We start from the raw sequence: 22,745 nt of genomic DNA, 5'->3' as shown, positions 1-22,745 counted from the left end.
ATGGGTACCTTACATCTCTGCCCAAGGACTCTGTCCCTGGGAAAGGTCCCATGCTAGATCCCTGTGAATCACATGGCTGCAGCATGTGTGGCAGCCCAGCTCCCACCCCGAGCTCTGGGGGTAGAGACAGAACAAGCTGTAAATACCGTGTTCACTGCACAGCTCCACCGTCCTGTGGTTCTCTTTGAGCTTGGGATGCTTGAGGGGCTTCCAGTGTTGCAGTCAACAGGAGACACACCAGAGGCAGCATTACTGCTGTGTGAGCAGGAAAAAGCGACACCAGCTCTAAGACACACAAAGCCACCAAAGAAATGGTAACAAAATAGTTTTATTGTTTTATAAAAAGAACACAACACTGTGCATGTAAACTTGAACATATGTATAGTGCTTTTTATAAAGAAGGTGCTGATGAAGGAGCAAGCCCCTCTAGTCACAACAGCATGCAGGCCCTTTTGAACAGAGAAAAAACAGTTCAAAGCCATGTTCCCCATTACATCCACATTCTCACTCAGCCCTCCCGGCTGAGTGAGAAGCAAAGCCCATCCCAGGTGTCACGGTGCTCATTCAGCTGCCAGCCATGGCACCTCACCCTTTGTACATCCACTCAGGCTCCTCCATCAAGTGGGGATGGAGGCTTTTGTGCAAGGCACTGAGCATCATGCAGATATTGCTGCAGGATCTCAAACCCCAAGAGCATCGATAACCCATCCATAAGACAAAGGGTGGAGGTGGCAGATGCACACCTAGCCAGATGGGGACAACATTTAGCCAGAGTGACAGCCACTGGAGGCAAACCCACACACACACCTGGATGGCTGCAGGGGCAGGAGATGGCTCAACCCTTCCTGCACTAGCTACCCTTCTCCCTGTGTGGGGGTCTTTTGCTGTAGAGATCTGCAAGCTGCCTTGGTGTCAGCTCAAGGTTCCCTGATGCCCTTACTCCCCAGCACCTCCAGGCTAGCATAACCCACCTTTGTCTGCTCACCTGTGGCATGACCCCTGGGGTCTGATGCCAGCACTACGCAATGCCTAATCCCAGGCAATTCTGTCACCTCTCTAAGGAAGGTTTCTGTTCACAGAAAGTCAGCATTCATCTCAGAAGCCAACCAAACTGACGAGGAGAGGCTGTGTTTCTGCTGCAAAGCGACTGCTGCAAGCCAGCAACACTGAAGAACTGATATGTGTCTCCACTGGCTCCTCAAAGGCCTTCCCACAGGGAAAAGGGGGGTCTTGTAAATCCGAGAGTACTTCCAGGAGCCACTCCAAACACCACAGACACAAAGCATGCTGCCATCCCGCCTCTGGCTTGTACCCTTCCCCAGGGGCAGGCCCTGCCAGTTTTAGAAAGGCTAACCCTGTGCCTGCCTGTTCCTCTCCCATCACCAGCCATGGGATTTCAGCACCCTTCCTGCTTCTCCACCTCCAAGAGGAGTCCTCAGGGCCCTCAGCAATCCCTAGCCATTAGCACCTTTACATCTCTGCTCTGCAGCAGGAGGACACTGCTTGCTCAAGCCTTTGGCAGCAAAGAGACAAGCTCCCCCTGCAAAAGCTCTGCTTGGCAGTCCCCAAGCACTGCATCTGTAAGTTGCACAGAGGCATGCAACCCATGTGCCATGCACATGCATCCTGAAGCAGAGTAGTAACTAGGCATTGGGAGTCTGCAGATGGAGGAAAGAAAGGGTTAAAACATCCCTGCTCTACTCCAGAGATGGATGAGCAGCAGCTGGGCAGGAACTGAGAAAGGGTAAGGCACCCTATGTTACTGAACTTCCTCAGGGGGTGACACCACCATCCTTTCAGCCAACAAAGCTAAACAGTATAAGCAAAATAGCACTGGAAGAACTAACACACACACACAACTACCTGGGGAGATCATTAGCAGACACTTTCATGTTGTTCATTCTGGGTTGAATGCTCCACCAAGGCAAAAGCTAAGTGAGTTCCTTCCCTTGCCAGAAGACTGTAGATGGTGCTAGGGACAGAAAAGCGGGAACATACAGATATCCAAGGTACATGGAGGAGAGGTGGTCTCTGAACATGCGGTGGGTTAAGAGGCAGACAGCACTGCAAGCAGGGGCATGGCCTTCTGGCTCAGGTCCTTGCCAGTGGCTTCTCCAGACATCATCTTCTGAGACTGTCACAGAACACAACAAGAAACAGGTTCTAGAAACAAGCACATCCTCATAGGCAAAGGGGAGCATGGAAGAAAAGAGGAAAGCAGATTATACAAACAGATTTCATCCCCCACAAGGAAATTCACCTTTGCTGCATGCCTCTTCTCTCACCCTGAAGTGATACACAGGGAGCAGGGAAATGGGTACATCATGACACATGCCAGAGCAGGAGGTCATCCCGCCAGCATCGCTGATGAGTCAAAAACCTGTGAGGCAGCAAAGCCCAGCCAGTGCCTGTGAGACTGGAGACAGACTCCCCACTGCAGCTGGTCAAGGATGTACAAGGCCAGTCCAGCTTCTTGGAGTGATGAATGCTGCTCTGGGAAGTGGCAATGCCCTGCCAGCTTTGCAGCTGAGGAATCAATCTGCTGCAGAGCAGGGTCAACTGCACAAGTGGGATGGAGAGTGCAAAGCAGCACTGGGCTGGAAAGGCTGCCTGCTGACCTCAGGCACCTGGTTATCTGCCTGGCAGTGGTCTGTAACAGAAGTCCATCTGAGAAGCAGGATAATGATAAGACTCCTGCACTCCACCCCAAGAATTTCTTGCATCTCTCATCAATTCTCTCCCTTTGCTTTGCAGCAAGGCAAAGCCGTGTAAATTCAGCACCCTTTCTGTGGTGAAAAGACCTAGAGGGAAGCTGCAATCTGACCAATGATTTCCCAGCTCTGGACCCTCTGTTCCCAACCAGCTGCTCTGAGGTGTTCCACACACTGGTTTATGGAGCAAGGTGAGACGCAGCCACCCAGATGAAGTATACTGCAGTCAGTCATGGCCACCCAACATAAGGCTCTTGCTTGGAGAAGGGGCGTTACAGAACCCCATCAGAGACTGCTTGCTCTGAGTTGTTATCTACTTTCCACTGCCTACAGGAAAGGAAAAGATAATGGCTATGCAGATCCTATTCAAATAAACTATTCCACACCAAACCACTCCTTGCTGGGTATTGCTCTGAGCAAGAACAGGCAGCCTCTGCTGGCCAACTACAGAGATATTGAGGAGAGTTGTGTCCCGTAAGCATAAATCTGCCTTGGAGTCCACAAAGTGAAGCTTCCCCAGCAAGACGAAGGAAAACTGCTTAGCCTCAGCGAGAGCACTGTGGCACAACCAGTGTGCAGCCACGTTTCACTCAAAGCCAAATATCCTACCTCAAGGGTAATGCTTGCTAAATAATTGCACCTACTGCAGAAGGCTTTCCTGGTGACCGTCTTTTAATATTCCAGTATAGGTATGTTAGTACAGAATTATCCCTCATTTGGAAGCACCAATTTAATAGGGAAGAAACGGAAGAGGCAGAGCACTTGCAATGTGCTGCTAGAAGAAAATCAACCCAACTGCCACCTATATGCAAGATGTCCACATACGCCACACGTGCCCCACCAGCACAGGGCAACATCCCCATTCACAGCTGAGTAAGCTGTCAAGCTACACCAGGTCTCTTTCTACCCCTGTCAGCCAGTACTTTCCTTTGGTTTGAGGTGGCTTTCTGCAGAGGTGTCTGGACCTTCCTGTGAAGGAAGGCTGGTGTCTTGGGCAGTCCTCAGTTCAGCTTGCTGAAAGGCACAGGAATCCAGAAACACACTGGGGATGCTGTCACCAAAATACAGCTTGCTGTTCGTAGCTATCGCCTGATACTTCATTAGTTCCAGATACTCTGGGGTAAGTTTCAGCTACAAAAAAGAAACCAGAGACTGTAAGAGACAATTTTCTAGGGTTGGCATCATTAGATTTCATCTCAGGTAGCTGCCTCCTGGAAACTGGAATGTGGGCTGTTAAATCTAGTGTGTTTTTTTTCAATGCTGCCCACCTTAACCTAGTCTGTGCAGAGAAAAAGAGTAAGCAAGTCCTCTCGTGACCAGCTTTCAAGTGCTCACCTTGTTGGAATCAGCCAGCTTCCGAGCAGTGTAATACTCTGCATCTGCTTTTGCTTTCTCTCTTGCTAAGAATGCAGCATCTAACACAGCAACAGAGGATGGACAGGAAAAGAAGCATTAGGAAGTGAACAAATACTGCGTGCCCAGCATGGCACAAACTAACCCAGGTGTACCTGCGACAGCTCCGCTGCTAGGCACCTCCACTTCTGGCTTCTTGGAGAGGTGATCTCACGCTACTGCACCCTTTATTATTTTTGTAGGGCAGTACCGCTTGCGAGCCCAGTTTGAGGCTTCTCAACCCACAACCACCCTTAGGCTGAAAGATGCCCCCCAGCAGCATGCCAGCACTATGGTTACCTTCAATCTCAGAAATTCGCTTCTCAGTTTCCTTCTCCATAATCTTCTGTTGATAGTGAATCCTGGCCACCTGAGCAGCCTTCTCTGCCTCTGCAATCACAACAGGCTCATCTCAGATATTCACTTCTTAAGGCCTAAGCATTAGCACCCTGACTCCAGACATGGTCAGGGACATGCTGCCATGCAAGTGATTTGCCCTCCGCTGCCTCCCTTTCTGCTTGGGTCCTATGGTCCTGTATAGGTTCAGTGCGTTTATGCTTCAAGAAACAGTTATAGAATGACAATAGTGCTGATGCGTCTAGTACCGAACTGGCTGACCCCCTCCCTTTACAAATATGTCAACGTTCCCTGACTTGGGGACATTTTAAAGCCCAATCAGTTCTGCTGGCAGAACTGTTAACTCTTGATCTACTCCAGCAGCAGCCGTGCTGTAGGATGGAGGCACTCGTTGCTCTGCTGCTGTGGGGAGGGAGGTGGGAAGTAGATACAGCAACATAAACACTCCTGTTTTCTACCGTCTCTGACTGTTGGTGCAGCTTTCAGAGAAAACTGTCTAGCCCCAGTCTGCTGGTACTGACTGCTCACTTACCAATAAGTGCTTTTTTTCGGTCTGTCTCTGCCTCCTTCTCTACTACCTTCTGCTTCTGGGCTGCAATGAGCAGCTTGGTCTTCTCAGCTTCCCTGCACAGCAAAAGACAACATCACATGAAAACAGTAGGGGAGCAGTTCTGCAAACAAGGGCAGTAGATGCCTGGGTGGGAAGATGTTGACCAGATGTCAGTAGCATTCCCTTGCAGCAATGAAGGCTAGCTCTATCTTCAGCTGCACGAGCACATGAATTGCCAGCAGATCAATGGAAGAGATTATTCCTCCTCTTTATTTGGCACTGGTGAGGCCACATCTGGACACTGCATATGGTTTGAGTCCCCCCACTGCAAGGGAGACATCAACAAACAGAAGCAAACCCAGGGAGGTTCTGGTGATGGTGGGTGGAAAACACGTATGTGGGGGGGGGTGGGTATGTGTGGCCAGGATGCAGAAGCAGGGCTTACTCAGCTGCAGGCAAGGAGGCACCAGGGTCCTGAGGGCATCTCCTCTGGCCCAAGGGGGTCCTGGAGATGCTGTGGGCAGACCCTGCTCCCAGGGGTACAGTGAGAGCACTGGAGGCACCGGCACAAGTTGTAGCACCACACAGCCCCGAGGAGACAGCCCTTCCCATGCAAGCAGGGCATTTCTGTCCTTGGAGACAACCCTGATGCTCTGGGACACAGCCCCAAGGAACTGTGGTGTTGGCCCTGCTTTGGGAGGGGGTTTGGACAAGAGATCTCCACAGGTCTGTATCAAACTAAAATCTTTCTATGATTCTTTAAGTTTGCAGACAGGACCTTGCAAGCAAAGCACACGGACTCCAGAACCCTGAATTTGGTTTATCAATCTTCTACAGGTTCTCTATAGATTAGTGTCCCCTCCAAAAGGGAGTAGTAATGTAGCCTTGCTACAGACTAACCATCTAATAACCATGAAAGGCTAAAAGGCTTCAGAGTGAAAGAGATATGAAAATGGAAAAAGACTGCACAGGTGTACCTAACCAAGCAACTGCTTGGCTAGAGTCCACCTCTCACCTTCTGAACGCGAGGTTAGTCTTCTAACAATACACAGGGTGGAAGGCATAAGCCTTCCAAACCAATTCATACAGTTTTAGGTGTTGCTACTCACATGAGCTCAAAATTTCTTCGGATGGCTTCTGGGATTTTGGGTTTCGTAACACGAACAGCCTATAAAGAAAAAAAAAAAAAAAAGTGGGTGCATTTTAGATTAAACATTTTGACGAGATCTGCATAGCTATGAAATGTCTTTGCAAAACCAGACATCTTCAAATTAACCCAAGACCACACATAGAGGATTCCAGTCCTTGTGTACAAGACAGTTGAGTACAACCACTTCCAGACAAGTACCTTACATTTTATTTCCTGTCTCTGTACCTTTAATGAAACCAAAGTGATCAAGTAATGAATGTGGAAAAGACTCCTAAAGAGGTTCGCCAACTCTGCTAGAAGCCCAGCTCTACATCCCACAGATGGGAAGACTCCTCAAGCATCACCAGACAACAGTTCCCAAAATAGTGCTCAAGAAAGAGGTTCACCAACCCAATGAAATTAAATTGCAGGAGTAAGAATTGCAAACAGAGGCAGAGCCACAAGCTCAGTAATGAGTTTTCTAGGAGAAAAGCTTGCAGAAGCTACCATGCAATGACAGACATTGCAGCAAAGACACAGGAGAGCAGCAGGGCATGTGGCAACTGGGCACAGCTGCTGCATGTGACCGCTGATCACCAAGAATGATTTGCATGGCAATACTGATACCACGTGGCAAGAGGCAGAGCCAGTTGCTGAGCTGCTCTGCAGAGGGCTTCCTCTGAAACAGGAAGGAAACATCTAGAGACAAGACCAAGAGCTGATGCCTCCCAGCTGTGATATACGGAGTAATAATTTGTGTCAATAAGATGGTTGATATTAATAAAGAAGGGGGAGATTTGGGAGTGTGGCCACAGGGGTCAGCAAGCCCCATGGTTGATGATAACATCAGACTCTTAACGATGAGGCCATCAGGAGTGTAAGAGAGGTTAGAGGGAACAAAAAAGGGTGATTCAGGAGATGCCATGCAGTCTTGGGTTGCTTGTTCTCCAGCCATTACAGCATGGAAGTTGCTGGGTGTTTGCTGTTACTGGGCCAAGTTGTGTGAGCAATGAAAAGTTGTTTTGAAAAGAACTGCTATGGGGCGAAGGGTGTAAGAGGGGAACCTGTCCTCAAGATAAAAAGGAACGAATAGGGACAGGCTAGCAGAACAGAGACCAGGACGGGAACAGGCACATTGATCACCTCATGATGATAGGTTCGGCCAAACTCAGCAACCTTCTCAGAGAAGCTCCTACAGAAAGTCGATGGAAATAGGCACACCGGAGCTGGGAAGAAGGTCAAGCTGAGAGAAGCGGAGCTGCGCACACAACTGCCCCTCGCTGGTAAGCAGTTGTGCATTACGGGGAATCATACTCCTTAGAAACAAAGACTGTCCTGGTAACAATCAGACAGTTTATGATCCTGAAATATGGGACCAAATTAAGGTCAAGGTGTGGGACTCTGCAAGTAAAAACGACAAGGTTACAGTGGGATTGCTCGGCACCTGGCGAGCAGTCTCTGAGGCCTTAAAGAGCCGTGTGGGGCCACAGTCAGAAACGTGTGGTTTGCCAGACAGTGAGGGAGCTGCAGGCTCGTTCACTGATCTGACTGCTACGCCATCGGCCCCTCTGCTGCTACAGCCATCAAAGGCTTTCGCTGTTACACCCCCTGGTGACCTGGACGTGCCTTCTGACCCAGGCCTTAAAAAGGAGATGGGTATGTTTTCCTTCAATCCGGAAAGAATAGGATATATAAGGCCCAAAGGCCGAGTTGCTTGACAACTTAAAGCAAGACATATTGTTCCCACGACTAGCCCTGGAATTCTCTGGTGTTTGTAATCAAGAGAAGGAATGGAAAATGGAGACTGTTATAAGTCATGGAAGATATGGGAGCACTTCAACCAGGCCAACTATGCTCCCCCAGTCATGGACATTAATAGTAATAGACTTAAAGGACTGTTTGTTACTTTTCCTGATTGTACATATGTATAGGTGTACTCGGGTTTAGTATGTAAAAGCCGATTAAAAGTTATGTTCGTGTGTGTGTGTTGGTAGAGCATAGACTCCCCACGCACCCAGCACTGTTTACTTGCCTTTTATAAATATTCCTTTTATAAATATTACTAAATTCAGATTGAGTTGAGACTTCATTTATAACACAGCCCATGTGCTGCCTGGTTCATTAGGGACCTTTGCAAGATGCAGATTAACACAGTCCATGGCAGTACAATGGTTTCACAACCCTCTTGTTCCAGCTCCACTGCAGGTCTAGCACCGAACCTGCTGCTCACTTCTCTCTGGGGCCAGCAAATCTGCAAAGAACAGATCTAAACTTCCACAGAGGGGAACATCACATGGGCACATCTGAAACAAGTCTTTGCAGGTGGTAAGAGAAAGGGAAACATTTGTATGACAGGTACTTCAACCCTGTTACATGCATCCTGCCTGGAGAGAAGCAGCCAGCATGGCATCACAAGACACTCAGGAACAACTGCTGCTTCTCTAAACAAGCAAAGCAAGCAGATTTATGGTACTTAAGACCAGAACATCTTTCAGCTAAAGGATTTTTTTTAAGCTCCCAACAGGAACAAAGCCTTTCCAAGTTCCTGGAAAGGTTCTGCATGCAGAAAGCTCTCCTCGAAGCAACTCCCTCATGCTCCCAGCCACAGCAGGCTGCATAGGGGTATATTACTTCTACCTCTGTAATACCACCTGCACCAAAACAAAGACTGGTTTCCAGAAGTGTGGCTTTTCAAACATGGTCAAAGATTCCTTTTCACAGTTATTAGGAACCTCCCTTGCTGGCTGTAACCTTTCAAAGATAAGTGAGTAGCTTCACAATGTCAGGAGGCAGCAACTCAGACCCTTTGGATGCAGCATCACCCCTGGTTCCACCCATTTGTGTATTCCCATCTGCCTAAGTGGTTTCTATGCTCAAATGTCTTCTACTGCAGGCAATGCTTTACCTCTGCAGATTCTGGCAGCAGGGTAAGGACCTGGGCAGTCTGAGGGCAAGCCATGCTGGAAAGAAGTGATGGGCAAAGAAGGTGCCAAGTACGTGAGCCTTTTCCATGTTCTTAGCCACCACATCCTCTGCCCCACAGTACAGTAGGCCTACAGCTTCTTGAGGCTTCCTCTCGCTTGGATGCACCTCTGAAGCCCTTTATGTTACCCTGAACATCCACCATTAAGTCCAAGCCCCAGCTCACCTATCCCCTTTTGTAGGCTTTTCACTTTTCAACTCAGTTGGGAGCACTGTGTTCATCCATACCCGTGCCAAAATATGTATTCAATGCCCTTCAGAAAATCTGGTGTTGCCTGCAGCCAACCCTTTCTGCCCTTCCAAAAAATATGTCAGTGGTTAAAGCTCTCCATGAGTTCTAGTGATAATGATGCTTCCTTTGGTTTTCCTCATGCAGCTTTATCTACTTCATTCGTCACCCAGCTAGGGTGAAAGTCTGTAGCAGAGAAGGACCACACCATACCCAGTGTTTGCCTAGTCTTTACTTACACAGTATCTCATCTCGTGAGCTATCCCCAACAAGCCATGGGACTGCAAACAGGCAAGCGTTTCCAGTTGCACATTTTTGTTTCCCAAGATGCACCCATTTGTGTCCAGACACATAGGAAAAGCCCAAGAATGTACTGCTATCTGAAGGAAAGTGCAAAAGCCTGCCCTATGACACTGTCCCTAGACACCTTCTTACTATCCACTGGCCTCCGCTTCTCTTAGAATCACAGAATATCCTGAGTTGGAAGGGACCTGTAAGGATCATAGAGTCCAACTCCTGGCACCACACACGTCTACCCAAAAATTCAGGTCATGTGACTAAGAGCACAGTCCAAACACTTCTTAAACTCCAACAGGCTTGGTGCAGTGACTACTTCCTTGTGGAGACTGTTCCAGTGTGTGACCACCCTCTCAGTGAAGAACCTCTTCCTGATATCCAGCCTAAACCTTCCCTGCCTCAGCTTGACACCATTCCCACGGGTCCTATCACTAGTGACTAAAGAAAACAGATCAACTCCTTCCCCCCCACTCCCCTTTGCGAGGAAGCTGTAGGCCACGATGAGGTCTCCCCTCAGCCTCCTCTTCTCCAGGCTAAACAGGCCAAATGATCTCAGCTGCTCTTCAGACATCTTCCCCTCTAGGCCCTTCAGCATCTTTGTAGCCCTACTCTGGACACTCTCCAACAGTTTCATGTCCTTTTTGTACTGTGGTGCCCAGAACTGCACACAGTACTTGAGGTGAGGCTGCACCAGTGCAAAGCAGAGCAGGACAAGCATTTCCCTTGACTAACTAGCAATTCCAACTCTTCAGACTGTGGTCAACGTTCCACTCCACTAGGAAATAAAGTTTTTTATCAAGCAACTTGGAGGAGTCGTCAAAGTTTCATCTACATTAACTAGTTTTAATAGGACCTTGAAATAAATGCTGTTAAATCCCTCTAATACCACCTTTGCAATAATGAATTGGGAGGGACCCTTTATCAGGAAGTGTAGTGATAGGACAAGGAGTAACGGCTTTAAACTAATAGATGGCAGATTTAGATTAGATGTAAGGAAGAACTCTCTACTTATGAGGGTGGTGAGGCAGTGGCACAGATTGTCCCAAGAAGCTGTGCATGCCCCATCCCTGGAAGTGCTCAAGGCCAGCCCAGATGGGGCTTTGAACAGCCTGGTTTGGTGGAAGGGGGCCTGGAAGTAGATGATCTTTCAGGTCCCTTCCAACCCAAACCATGCTATGATTCTATGAATTATTAAAAAATAATAAGAAAAGATCTGAGCTTTTAATCATGATGGTAATTTTGTTTTATGAAAATCTTCCATAGGAATGCTGTGAGCAATATACAGTTGGATATTTGGAAGAGCAGAGCCATCTCATCTTTTTTGGTAAGATACTGTCTGTGGCTGACTCTTGTCAACAGAGCAGCCTATGGCAAAAATAAACCTTAAAGCAGAAAGCAGTATTTATTGCAGCACTTCATATGCTGTCAAAGGGAGGCTCTCTGTCCCTGCACAGCCAGCTTAGCTAAATGTCGCAATAAAAATAGCAAAACAGATTTAGTTTCTTTCTTCCCCACAGTGAAAGTTTCCAGAGACTTCCATTTTAGCCCTTGCAAGCCTAAGGTTTTCCCAGTCAGTTGCCCTGAACTTCAACATGACAAAAAGCTGGCAGGTCCCATAGCCTGACTAAGACTAAAGATGATTTTCTAACATTAAACAGAAAATCAATCAGGATTCATAGCATTTCAAAGTGGTAACTGTCACATGGACAGTCTTCAACTGACAAACCTCACATCTCCAGGTTCAACTATTTCACGAGGTGGAAAACAGAAGCAAGAAACTTCATCAATACAGTAAAACATGAGCAAATAAGAGGTAGAAAAAAATATGTTTTGTTAGGCAAGGAACCTACCTGGATAGTAAGACCTGGTGCCATGACATTGAGATCTTTCTGCAGGGCCAGCTTCAGATTCTCATCTATCTGATCTGTTTGGAGGACAAGAGAGAGACCAGTTAGCTTTTATCACCATTTCTCCACTTATTTCCATTCTCCATCATTTATCTCCATTATCTCCATCATATTATCTCCATTTCAGTGTTTATCATCATTTCTCTGTGTGACAACAAGTCAGCTGGCTTTGAAGAGGCATCTCTATGGTGCAAGATAAAAAGACTTTTTGAGTACATTGCTTCCTTTCCTATACTCCCTGGAAAATATTCCCAAGAGGAGAGCTGTAAGAACCACACACTAGTGCCTATGGAAAAGTTAAACTGCTGATGAATTCATGATACCTGAGCTGAGGGTAAGTGGCTTTTCTCAGAAAGGAAACATACCCAGAGCCCACAGCAGAAGCCCATCCCTCCCTAGCCAGAGCCATGCCAATCCCATTGCCAGCAGCAAGCTCTGGTCTTGAGGGACATGCAGGATCCAATACTTGCTACTGAAAAAAAAATGTATTTGTCACTTCCAAGCTCCAGGAAGATTTTTCCACTAAACTGGACAGTAACAATGGGATTAAACTGCACATACCATCAGAAAATTCCTCTCTGACTACAGATATTTGGCAAGTCTAAGTACAGCATTCAAAGATCTACTGTTTCTTAACATTAGAAGTCTGACAGCCTTTCACCTTCCAAAGTGATAAATCCGTTTTCCCTTCCTCCTTCCCTTAAGAAGGAACATAATGCTGTTATGCCTTTGGATCCACAGGCATATGCCAAGGTCAGGGCATTGGATCCCAGGAGCAGACCATTAAATGGGATAATTCCTGAATGACTGATACCCCTTGTGAAAAAACTAGAGCAGTGCAATGAACTGCAAGCACGTCCTTCTGGCTCTTCCCTGCCAACAGTCAGAATTAAGCTTTTTAAGTAAAGAAGTTAATGCAGCAACAGAACGGAGGCTTAAAATGTAAGTGAACAAGACAGAAGCATCATCATAATGAAAACAATGAGCACGACTCCATGCACAATAGCAGAGAGCTACTTAGTATATCCAGAATTCAGTCCTAAGTGGAAGAGGACAAATCAAATCCCACATATAGATGGGGTAAGACAAAGAAATCCAAATCATTAAGGAGTAAAGCTACAAAGGAAGTGGCATACAGATATATAAGGAGATGGTTTCTAGACTACAACTTCAGTACAGAGGCTGTTTGCTCACATGAAACTGTTGTAACATATTCCACAACAGAAGAGGGAGACTACACAGACCTTGGTAGGTGTGTCCGGCTGCCATCCACTTACCAAACAGCTCGATGTATACTTCCTGAAGAGTATGAGCACTGCAGAACTGATTCAGCTCATGATGAATTTTATTGAAGATCAAGGTCTTATCGTAGTCCGCAGTGTAATTTTTCACAATATCATACACTGAGGAAATAAGAGAATTATCTCAGCTCACCACCAGCATCGATCACATCCAGTGACTCTGTTGACAAGTACTGCTTTCTGCAATGCCTGAACATCAAAATGACAGCTCAAGACATCAGGAAACTAGTACAGCAGTAGGTCACCAGAGAGTTAGGGGACATCCATCCTTGGATGTGTCAGGACTTGGTCGGACACAGTCACAACTGCCCAGACCGGCTGTTCATGATATGCCTGTAGCAAGTGGGAGGGAGGTCAGAGGAGAAACCCACAGCGGTCCTCTCCACAAGCACTGCTGGAGTTATATGACTTCAAAGAGATGAGTCAATACAGCAACATATTTTGTCAAACATTATCCTGGTTTATGATCAACATAAAAAAAAATGGCCCCTGTTCAGGACCCACATGTATAGGAAAGGACACTAGAAAAAAAATGACAAAAAGCATCATTCCTACAACTGTAACATGAAAAACGCCTCAGTAACACAAGAGTTTTGCATTAAACTATGCTGCTGAAAAAAAAGCTGTCTGGGTCTTTGGGTTTGGCAGCTGGTGAAATAAGGTAAGAGGCTCCTGTATGGGCTTTGCCTTTGTAATGGTCTCAGCTGTTGAGCTGGCAAGCAGCTGGGAGCTTTGCTGTGTACGCTGAGTTTCACAGGTCTCCCTTCTCTTCAGCTCCAAGAAATAGGATTGCTCTAGCACTTGCCACAAGCAGCCTAACATACCCAGGTATAAAATCCTTCAAGGGAGAAGCAGTCTTAGAACTTATTGTCATCTCCGCAAATCTATGGCTCTTTGAAAAGCTTGCAGACACAAACATGAAACTAAGTACTGGTAACCACAAAGGTACTAAGACAGAAAAAAAGGAAGCAGTGCTGCAAACCAAGACAGAGCTGCTAGAGGATGAGTGAAAACAGTCACAGTGCTGCTTGTTGAAACAGGACAGGAAAATACCTGCATATGGTGCCAATTTATTCACAACTTCTATTCGGTCAATGTAGATCATAACACCGCCACTACAAGTGAAAAAGAAGAGTTAATGAATTACTAATTAAATTGTTAACACTGGTTTGCATTTAAAGCAAAGTTGTCTTTTTTCACTTTTTTACCAAACTCTGTTGGAAACTTGCAGTTAATATTTACCCAGGACAATTCTGACCTCTCGAGCATTTTGCAATCAGATGGCAGCAAGCAAGCCCCAGCTTTGCACAGACTGGTCCCTCTCTCTGCATAAATCAAAAGCCTGTTTCAACAAGTCTGCAAGGCAGCTTTCACTTCACCTTATCTCCTACTCAACCAACAGAAGGAAAATAACCTCAAACAGGAATGTAGCTGCAACCATCAGAAAGTTGGATTCCAACACAATGAAGGGAAGGCAGCAAAGACAGCAGGTATACCTACTGAAAGCAGCAGAGCAGCCTCTGTTTTACACAAACTGGAGACAGATGGCAGCTCTTCTAGACAGCAAATACATTTAAACAGAAAATCCACTTGTTTAAGTTCACTAACTCCAGCAGTAACTGGACAAGGCCACTGTCAGAAATGAAAGAAAGAAAGCATGTAAGAGATTTTAGTTTGCATTCACGTGTCACCATGCCACACCACAACTGCTCTGCAGCAGTAATGCAGCTGCAGAAAAACAACCACACCTCCAGATGCTGATAGGAAGGAACCCATGGCCCTCCTGGTGAGACCAGGCACTGTCAGATGGGCCAGAGAAAGCTGGCAGGGCTTGGTCCCATGAGCACTTCCAAATGATAACAGACTACTGGAGCTACTGCTCATACTCCAGAGCAACAGCAGTGACAATCCAAAATAGAAGAGAAAGCTCTGAGCCAGCCCACAGGAAGACTCACTAGCCATTTATTTTAAATCTGTGGCACTAGATGGAAATAAACCATCATCAGCACATGGACCTCCTGATCCTAATGGTCTCCAGACTTGCCTCTCAGTCCAAGGCATTAAGCGGCATCCAATGTACTTCCACTCCCTTTCACTCCTTAGCCTCTATTAGAGCTCATCCCTACCTTTAATTTATGAAATTAAATGCCATTAAATTCAGGCCTTGTTTATGACACAGGTAAAAAGCACAGACTCTGCAGAGTAGAAAAAACTAACTTGCAACAGCTTTTAACTTTCTGAAGAGCATGTTTTTAAAATATGATACTCTCTGTTTTACCCTCTGTTGAAAGGCAGGGCACAAAGAAGAAGTTTTATCAGAAACCATTAAGAGACAGCTGCTCTCTAGATGTGGATCTTATCCAGCTCCAAACTAAGACTCTCTAGTGTTTTAACTCAGATGTATTCCCCACAACAAACTTGATTTCTTATTTTGTAACTTTTAACTGATGAAGTTAAAAAGTAAGTCTGCAGAAAAATTACCTTGCCAGTTTTAAGCCAAATCTTATTGCAAGTGGGCAGATTGAAACAGGGAATCATTTCTGTGCTCTTTTAGGAGAGGTCTGCCAGGCACAGCCTGTGCTTGTTCTACAAACCAGTGTGCTTCATGGTAAGCTGTTATCTGAAAAAGATGATGATGGACTGCACTTGTCTGCTGAGAGGTACATGTAAAAGCCAGCAGAAAAGACATTCATAGCTGAAGATAGACTTATTTCCTGGTGAGATAATACTCTAAGGAGAATTTCTCTCTTTTTTTTTTTTTTCTCAAGATTTCTTTCTAGGCCATGGTCATTCCTACTTAAGAATTATTACTTTTATTTAAGACAGGCCTTCAAAGTCCTTCACAGATGTGTCAAGCTATATGAGCAGTTATAACAACACGGTATGTGCATTTTTCTCCATCTCATTTGTTCTGCACTCTGTCCCTCTGTGCTCAAAAAAATGACTATTTATCATTTCAAGTGACTTCCAACATCATTCTGCAGGATTTTCTGAACCTGCTTTCATCCTAATGATTTGCTCCAGTCACCTCATAACGCTTCCACAAGGACAGGGAAATCCAGTTACCATCTTGGCTTATCTTCAAAACATCCTGGTGAGGAACCATAGCAGAGAGTGTGGGTTTCATCCACTGCAATCCCCCAGTAGAGCAATGCTGCACATTTAAATACTGGGGTCTTTTTTGCATTTCAATTTTATGGGGCTATTAGAAGAAAAATGGTAACATCTCATACAATCTGTCTCCTATGCAGCATGCATATGCAATTCCTTATCACCTCATGTGCATGCATGAGGTGATTAGCACCTCAGGTCAGAAAGGACTGCCTGCTGACCCCAACCCAACCAACACTATCTATAACTCTTCCAAGGATCCCAGCCACCAGTGTGGGTCAACAGAAGGGGCATAAGCGAGTATGCCCGCTGAATAGGCAGGCCACCTCCTTCCTCACTGAGGGCGCAAGCCTACAAAGCAGTTAACGCTGTTTTACGTTCAGCCAGCTGTTGAAGCATCTCATCTAACACTGGGCAGCGTTGATGGTCTTTTGGACCTTGCTGATGTAGATCCAGGAGCCAAACTGGACTGTAACACACTGACCTTATGATGAGCACCTCAGACAAGATCTCCTCGCAAACAGCCTGGTACAGAGGATACTGGTAATCTACTGGGCTGCAGGAGATAGCATCCTGGGCAGTTTGGGGACAGTTGTTCTTGCAAAGCACCATGCACTGATTTGGGATGAGAATCCAACTGCTTTAGCACCTACAGCTTAAACGCCACCTAGGACAAAGCTCTTCCCATTTCAGCAACTGACATCCACTCAAAAAACACCTCAATTTACAAGAGCCAGATGCAAGGCAGGGTGACTCTTACAGTACAGCTCCCGCAGGGACCTCCAGTGCTTACAACTCTGCATCATAGTTTCCGCAGCCTCTCACGCACTCAAATTTGCAGCCTCTGTAGTGGTGACTCACAGGGCCCAAAGTCCTCATGTCAGAGCTGCTCATGAGGTTGGTCAGACAGAGCAGCCCTGAACTGAGCAGGCTCTTTAGTCAGGGAGAGAAGAACAAGAAGTCCGTAGGAAGTCTGAAAGGAAAATCAGCACATTGGCTATGTGCATCTGGGAGAAGTTTAAGCATGTGGCAGTTTGCTATATCATCTAAGAGATGAAACCAAGAAAAGTTGCTAGAAAGAGACCCATGGTAGCAATGTCTCTACTACAAACCTTCAGCAGTACCTGTCAGCCCTAGCCACAAAACAAGATGCTCTTATTCTGGGTACTGTTAAAAAAAAAAAAAAAAAAAAAAAAAAAGCCATCCCTAACTTTACAGGACAGTTGAAAACGTACAGGGGATGCTACAGGAGACTGACATACACTAGCAAGCATTTCAGTAGAATTTAGTCTCATACATTTCAGGATTTTAGCTTGTGCTGGGCCAGGAGAAGTCAAGGGAAGAACTAAGGATGCTGCCATAAAAGAGGCTATAAAAAAAGCAAATCTTCAATGCTCACTGCTAGAGCTGACCACAGACAAGACCAGACAAGTTTAGGTAATGACAGCATACAAAAACAAGGCTTGAAGGTTAGACCTGATAAACCTAACACATCCACTTGCAATCTGCACAACACATTTTTCCACAGGACTAGCTAACAGGGATCCATCCTAGAGCAGCATTCCTCTAGCACTCTGGGTTCCTGCCTAGGATCTTCAGCACAAGCACAACACAACTCTCACACCTTTGCAAATAAACATCTAATACTACAAATAAAACATCTATGTTAATACAAATAAAACATCTAACGTTACCTGGGTAACAATACTACTTAGTGTCTTGACTATTTATTGTTTCTTGGCATGGTAAAACCTGTACAATATTTAGAATGAGTCCTTCCAGTTAAGTTTGCAAGAAAAATGCCACTTACCTAATTCTCTCATGTAATATTTGACTAAACTACTCTCAACTTGTTTATTATATTGCACAAGTAATACATTTAGTGAAGTATTCTTCAAGTCAGTTCTTTGGAATACCTTGCTCTTCTACAACTAGTTTCTTGAGCTCTCCTGATTTCTCCTTTATTTTGGAGATGTGCCCTGAGGAAACTGCTGAACCTCCCAAGGAAGTGAGAAGGCATTTTCTTGTCAGGGAAAGTCAGAAGTCTCAGATGCTAGAGGCAATCACATAATTGATTTTCTTCATGGCTTAGAGCACATAAATATCCTACCTGCTGTAGTGAAATGGTTTTACATGTAGTCTCTGGGGTGACAGCTGTTTTATGAAAAACATACATCTGGTGCCAAAATATTTTAAAACCTCTATTAAACATAATCATTTAATACTGTAAAGTATAAATGGGACAAGTAAGGCAAAAATTGGAGATGGGCACCCACACAGCCACTGGAAATCTTCCCAATGTAGATGAGGATACAGGGGACATGAACAAGGTGGAAGAGAAACCAGCCTTTGAAGTCTGATGGTTCAGAATACAATTACAGAACTTTTAAGTGTTTAGGGTCTGCTCTTTTAACAAACTCTGAGCCTAGATAGTAAAATTTCAGATTTGATCCCTTCATTACTTATAAACAAATGTTTTATTACAGAAATTTGGATTCAAACCTTTGGCACAGAGTAGCTTCAGACTTTTGATTCCAAATGCGGAAAATTTAAATGCATAAAAGAAAATACAGAAACTCATTCTAGTAATAACATCTTAAAAATGGACAGGTCTACTGGGACCTTTGGTCTGAAGTATATTCAATTACTAAGAACTACTTCAGCTGCTGTTTGGTGTATTTGAGCATGCGTATTACCTGCAACTTCACAACAACTTGTAGTGCACAACTGAATTCTGCAACTCTGAAACTTAGCAGGAGCTTAATGAACTTGTCATATGAAACTACAAAGTTTAGCTGTTAAATGACAGACCTGCAGAACAACTGTCTCTGCTCAAGCAGGAACAGAGCAGCACAGTTTAATTTTGACTGTATGTCTACCGTGGTTAAGCTTCAGCAGAAATCTGTTAGGTCTGCTGAGATGGCTTCCAGGACAATGTCTCTGGCCCAGAGGTGTGACACTGTTTTACTAAGTCCAGTAGGTGAAATATTATTGATACTTGTAAGCCAAAGAAGTTAGCATTAAACACATTCTTAAAACTCTGCTCTGACGACTTATTTTTAACCATGCCATTTAAGACATGGAAAAATCACAAGTCTTACTTCTCTTCCAGCAATTGCTTTTCATTTGCACCCAAAGATTCTTTACCTAACAACAAAGCCCTGGCTGCAGCTCTGAACAGTAGCATTATTTACAAACACTCCTGTAAGAAGTTTAAGATCTAAAATTTTAGATCTGTTAGCAATCCATAAGAATTTAATTTTAATATTTAAGCCCAAGCAATGTCTCATGACTTGCTATAGGAATAATTCTAAGAAGAAAAAGAGATCAAAATCAACTTTGCTTTATTTAGGATGTTACTAGTGTTTAACTTTCAATTTCAGCAGGGTTGCTATGTGTCATTACTCAAGTCATACTGGCAGGGTTTTTTTGTTTGTTTGTTTGTTTTTAAACAACCAACCAACCAAAAAACAACAACAACAACAGAAATATTAAGTTAAAACACATTACAGTTAAAACACAGGAAGAATCACTGGTCTTGATTGATCCTGCAGGAACAGATTCTGTGATCCCTTTAACTTGAGAATGAATGAACAAACCAGAACCTGCAACCCAACTCAACTTGCTCTCTACTTCTGTTCTTGCTCTACTTGTTGGAACTATAAAAGGATCAACTTAATTATGAAGCACTCAAGGGCCACCCATGCATAGGCTGTCTCTTTAGCCTGCCTCTTCCTTTACGTCAGGTGAAATGCTTATTCCAAAAATGCCCCAACTATCCCAAGAAACTCATTTTCTTGAGCTGTTTTTGACATGAACCATCTCCCCATCAGAAGGGAGGCTTCCTATTCTCCCATTCATTATTTACTTTTGCCCACTGCTGGAGTCAACACTTGTATGAGCCACAAGCCTCAGACTAGAAATACTGCAAAACACAGGGCAGTCCAAGGCACAACAACGGGTTAGCAGAGTAACTGAGGGAAGAAAACAAGTTAAGAGAATATCACTGGAAATGCAAATGATCTCTGAACATAGATTCCAGTGAAAGCAAGAACATTCTCTCCCATACCTCTGCTTAATTTCCACGTATAATGTATGTGTTCATGTTTGGGACCAATTTTAGGGTAGGTGCCTTTACTTTCCAGCCTCTGTGTCACAGTAATATATACAGTTGCAAGCTATGCAATAGAAGACATCTGCCCATCACCTGAAGAAATACAGAGAAAAAACGTACCTTGTCCCACAAGGCACATTTTTCACTTCATCAGTCTGCAACGTGGTCTGAAATAAAAAGACAGCCAGTGCTCAGAAAAACACCACATTCCCAAGGAAGATTGCACAGTATCCAGTCCCTTACAACCATTACATAGGCATGTGGAATCAAAAACATGTCCTCTGCCTCCCTCATGACTTCTGTAGGTGTGAGCTGAAGACAGACTTTGTTCTGACTGCATTTTGGAAGACACAATGCAGCTGTGCTCATTTCCCTACTCATACATCCTGCAACTCTCCTGGCAAACAATCAGGCCACAAATGCAGACTGTCTTCCTGAAGCAAGACATGTCTTGTCCAAGCAAGGCACATGCACTAGGGCACCCAGGTGGTGGGAACATAGGGTTTCTGAGGAGCTGTTGCTCCAACTGCCAACTCACTGAGCCTCTCTGGAAACACCAGTTACCTAAGTCACCCCTATGCAGCACTATCCCTTCTGACGTTTGCTCCCACTCACCCTCTTCCAAGATGAGGAGGCACTAACCTGCACAGATTTGAAGGTGGTAATGAATGGGAGCATGATGTGGTAGCCTGGTCCACTCGGACTAGTTAATAATGCACCACCCCTAGAGAGAGAGAAAGAGAAATGCAGGAAAAAAAAGGGAAATGGAGAAAAGATTCAAGCAAACAGAAAATACTATGTGCTGGTTCTGAGAGAGAATGTTCAAAACACCAGGAGTCACAGCTGTGGTAGGGCAAATTACATTACTCACCTGCTCCAAAGTTGCAGCATCAACACAAGGTGTCTCAGAAGGAGTCACTGCAGGCCTGTAACCTTATAGACTACAATACCAAACAGCAAGCTGGTGAGCATAAAGCGAACTGCCCTGACTACACAACTCACCTATGAAAGAGCTGATTCTGCATCAGATGCTTGTCAATTGCCACTTGACAATCATTTTCTTCAGTCCTGTGAGCAATTAACTTCTAGAGATAGCAGATATTGCTAAAATCCTCCATCACTGGCAGCATTGCAAAGAGCTTCAAGAATACATATTTTTCTTCCCTAAATAGTTGACTGGCAACCATGGAAAAATTCAGTTGGTGTGATAATGTCAGTTTGAATTTCCACAAGGCATTCGGTACAGTCCCTTACCCAAAGCACAAAACAAATCTACAGTCTCCTGGGTGGTCATTTAGTTAAAAGACAAGAGACACAGAACTCTTAAGTAATGAATCCTCTCAGTGCGTTAATGTCTCCTGCAGCATCCTACTTCAACGCGCTTGTAATAAAAAGAAAAAGCAGCACAAAGGAAATGGCCCATGATGGCAAATGTGAAGCGTAGAAAGGATGTAACAGAAATACGGCAGGAAAAAAAAAAAAAAAGAAAGAAAATCAGAAAGGCTGGGTGCTGAATTCATCTGTTCCTTCATTAAAGTTTGAAGTAAAATCTGGTCAACTAGTGGCATTTAGTGACTGCTACCACTATCTCTCTTGCTCTGCAAAGAGTATCCACAGCAGCTGCAAGCCCCCTGTGAAACTTGGTCCTGAGTCAATATTCTGGATGGCCTGGAACAGAGGTAACAGCACTCAGCATGAGAGAAAGAGGGTCTACAAACAGGAAAGGACTGGGTAAACCAAGAACACTGACTTTACGCTTTTAGATCCAAGTTATGACCGGAAAAGTCATCTCATAAGAGATATGAAAAGTAGCTCAGGATTCAGAAAGACCAAAGTTCATAATGGCTCTATACACAGACAGGCTTTCTAGACCCACATTCGTGTAAGAGGGCAGAAACAACTCAGCCTGCCAATCTCTGAACGAAACCCTGGGAAAAAATCAGAGGGGAGCAATCACCTCCAAATGTGGTCCAAGGGCCGAGGAAGAAACCTAGCAACAGGAAAAAAATAGACGAAAATCCACGGAAACCTTCAGAGTGCTAGAAGGAAACAGTACCTGTAATACACAGCCAGGTGCCCCTCCTCAACCTTGTGAATGGAGGCGTACAAGAAAAAGACGAGAACTCCCGTGGCGGCGGCAACTACGGCTCCAGCCTGGGCCATGGTCATCCTTGCAGCACCTGCGGGACAAACACAAAACAGCTCAGCGGGCGGCGGGGCCGGGGTCCCGCCTCCCCTCCCGCTGCCCCTTTTGCAACGGGAAGCAAAGGGCCTGCTTAGGCCGGCGATGCGGGAGGCGCCCCCGCAGCACCCCGCAGGCCTCCCCCGTTCCCAGCGCTGTTACCGCCTCGGCCGGCGCGGTCTCTCCGCCCCCCAAATTATCGCGACCTTCCTTCGACGCCCCCCACACCGGGGAGCCGCACACCTCGCCGTCTCCCTGCGGGTTGACCCGGGACCAGCTCTCACCCGTTTAACCCGGCAGAGCCGTCCCGGGGGAGGCGCCCGCCGGGCCCTCGTACTTTTGGAGGCAGGCGCGGGCCCGTGCCGCCGGACGCCGCGCCCCCTGTTGAAGGCGAGGCCGGGCCGGGCCGCGCCCGCTGCACCGGCGGCCCAACGGCTCCCGCCACGCCCTGCGCGCAGGCTCCGCCTCTCCCCCACTCTAAAG

At 45.6% G+C, this 22,745-nt stretch overlaps 1 protein-coding gene across 7 annotated transcripts; it reads right to left on the bottom strand.

Moving 5' to 3' along the window:
- Nucleotides 1-329: 329 nt before the first annotated feature.
- ERLIN1 (ER lipid raft associated 1) lies at nucleotides 330-22,699 on the bottom strand. Of its 7 annotated transcripts, none has more exons than XR_014317968.1 (13): nucleotides 22,425-22,699; nucleotides 22,137-22,260; nucleotides 20,723-20,804; nucleotides 20,201-20,247; nucleotides 13,909-13,970; nucleotides 12,832-12,957; nucleotides 11,498-11,571; nucleotides 6,120-6,178; nucleotides 4,993-5,084; nucleotides 4,404-4,493; nucleotides 4,047-4,126; nucleotides 2,261-3,842; nucleotides 330-2,134 (listed from the first exon to the last, which is right to left on the bottom strand). XR_014317968.1 is itself a non-coding variant. In XM_082765364.1 (12 exons), the coding sequence occupies exons 2-12, from the start codon at nucleotides 22,247-22,249 to the stop codon at nucleotides 3,624-3,626; spliced, it is 1,044 nt and encodes a 347-aa protein (XP_082621490.1). In that variant the 5' UTR covers nucleotides 22,250-22,260; nucleotides 22,425-22,699; the 3' UTR covers nucleotides 330-3,623. The 7 variants fall into 7 exon arrangements, 5 of the variants coding, with proteins under 5 accessions (XP_082621490.1, XP_082621491.1, XP_082621493.1 ...); XR_014317969.1 differs by having other exon boundaries at nucleotides 357-449; nucleotides 1,864-3,842; XM_082765364.1 differs by having other exon boundaries at nucleotides 330-3,842.
- Between the last annotated feature and the right edge of the window lie 46 nt (nucleotides 22,700-22,745).

Source organism: Aythya marila (genome assembly GCF_965140915.1).
Source record: "Aythya marila genome assembly, chromosome: 7".
NCBI classification, from domain to species: domain Eukaryota; kingdom Metazoa; phylum Chordata; class Aves; order Anseriformes; family Anatidae; genus Aythya; species Aythya marila.
This window is presented reverse-complemented; position numbering and strand designations above follow the sequence as displayed.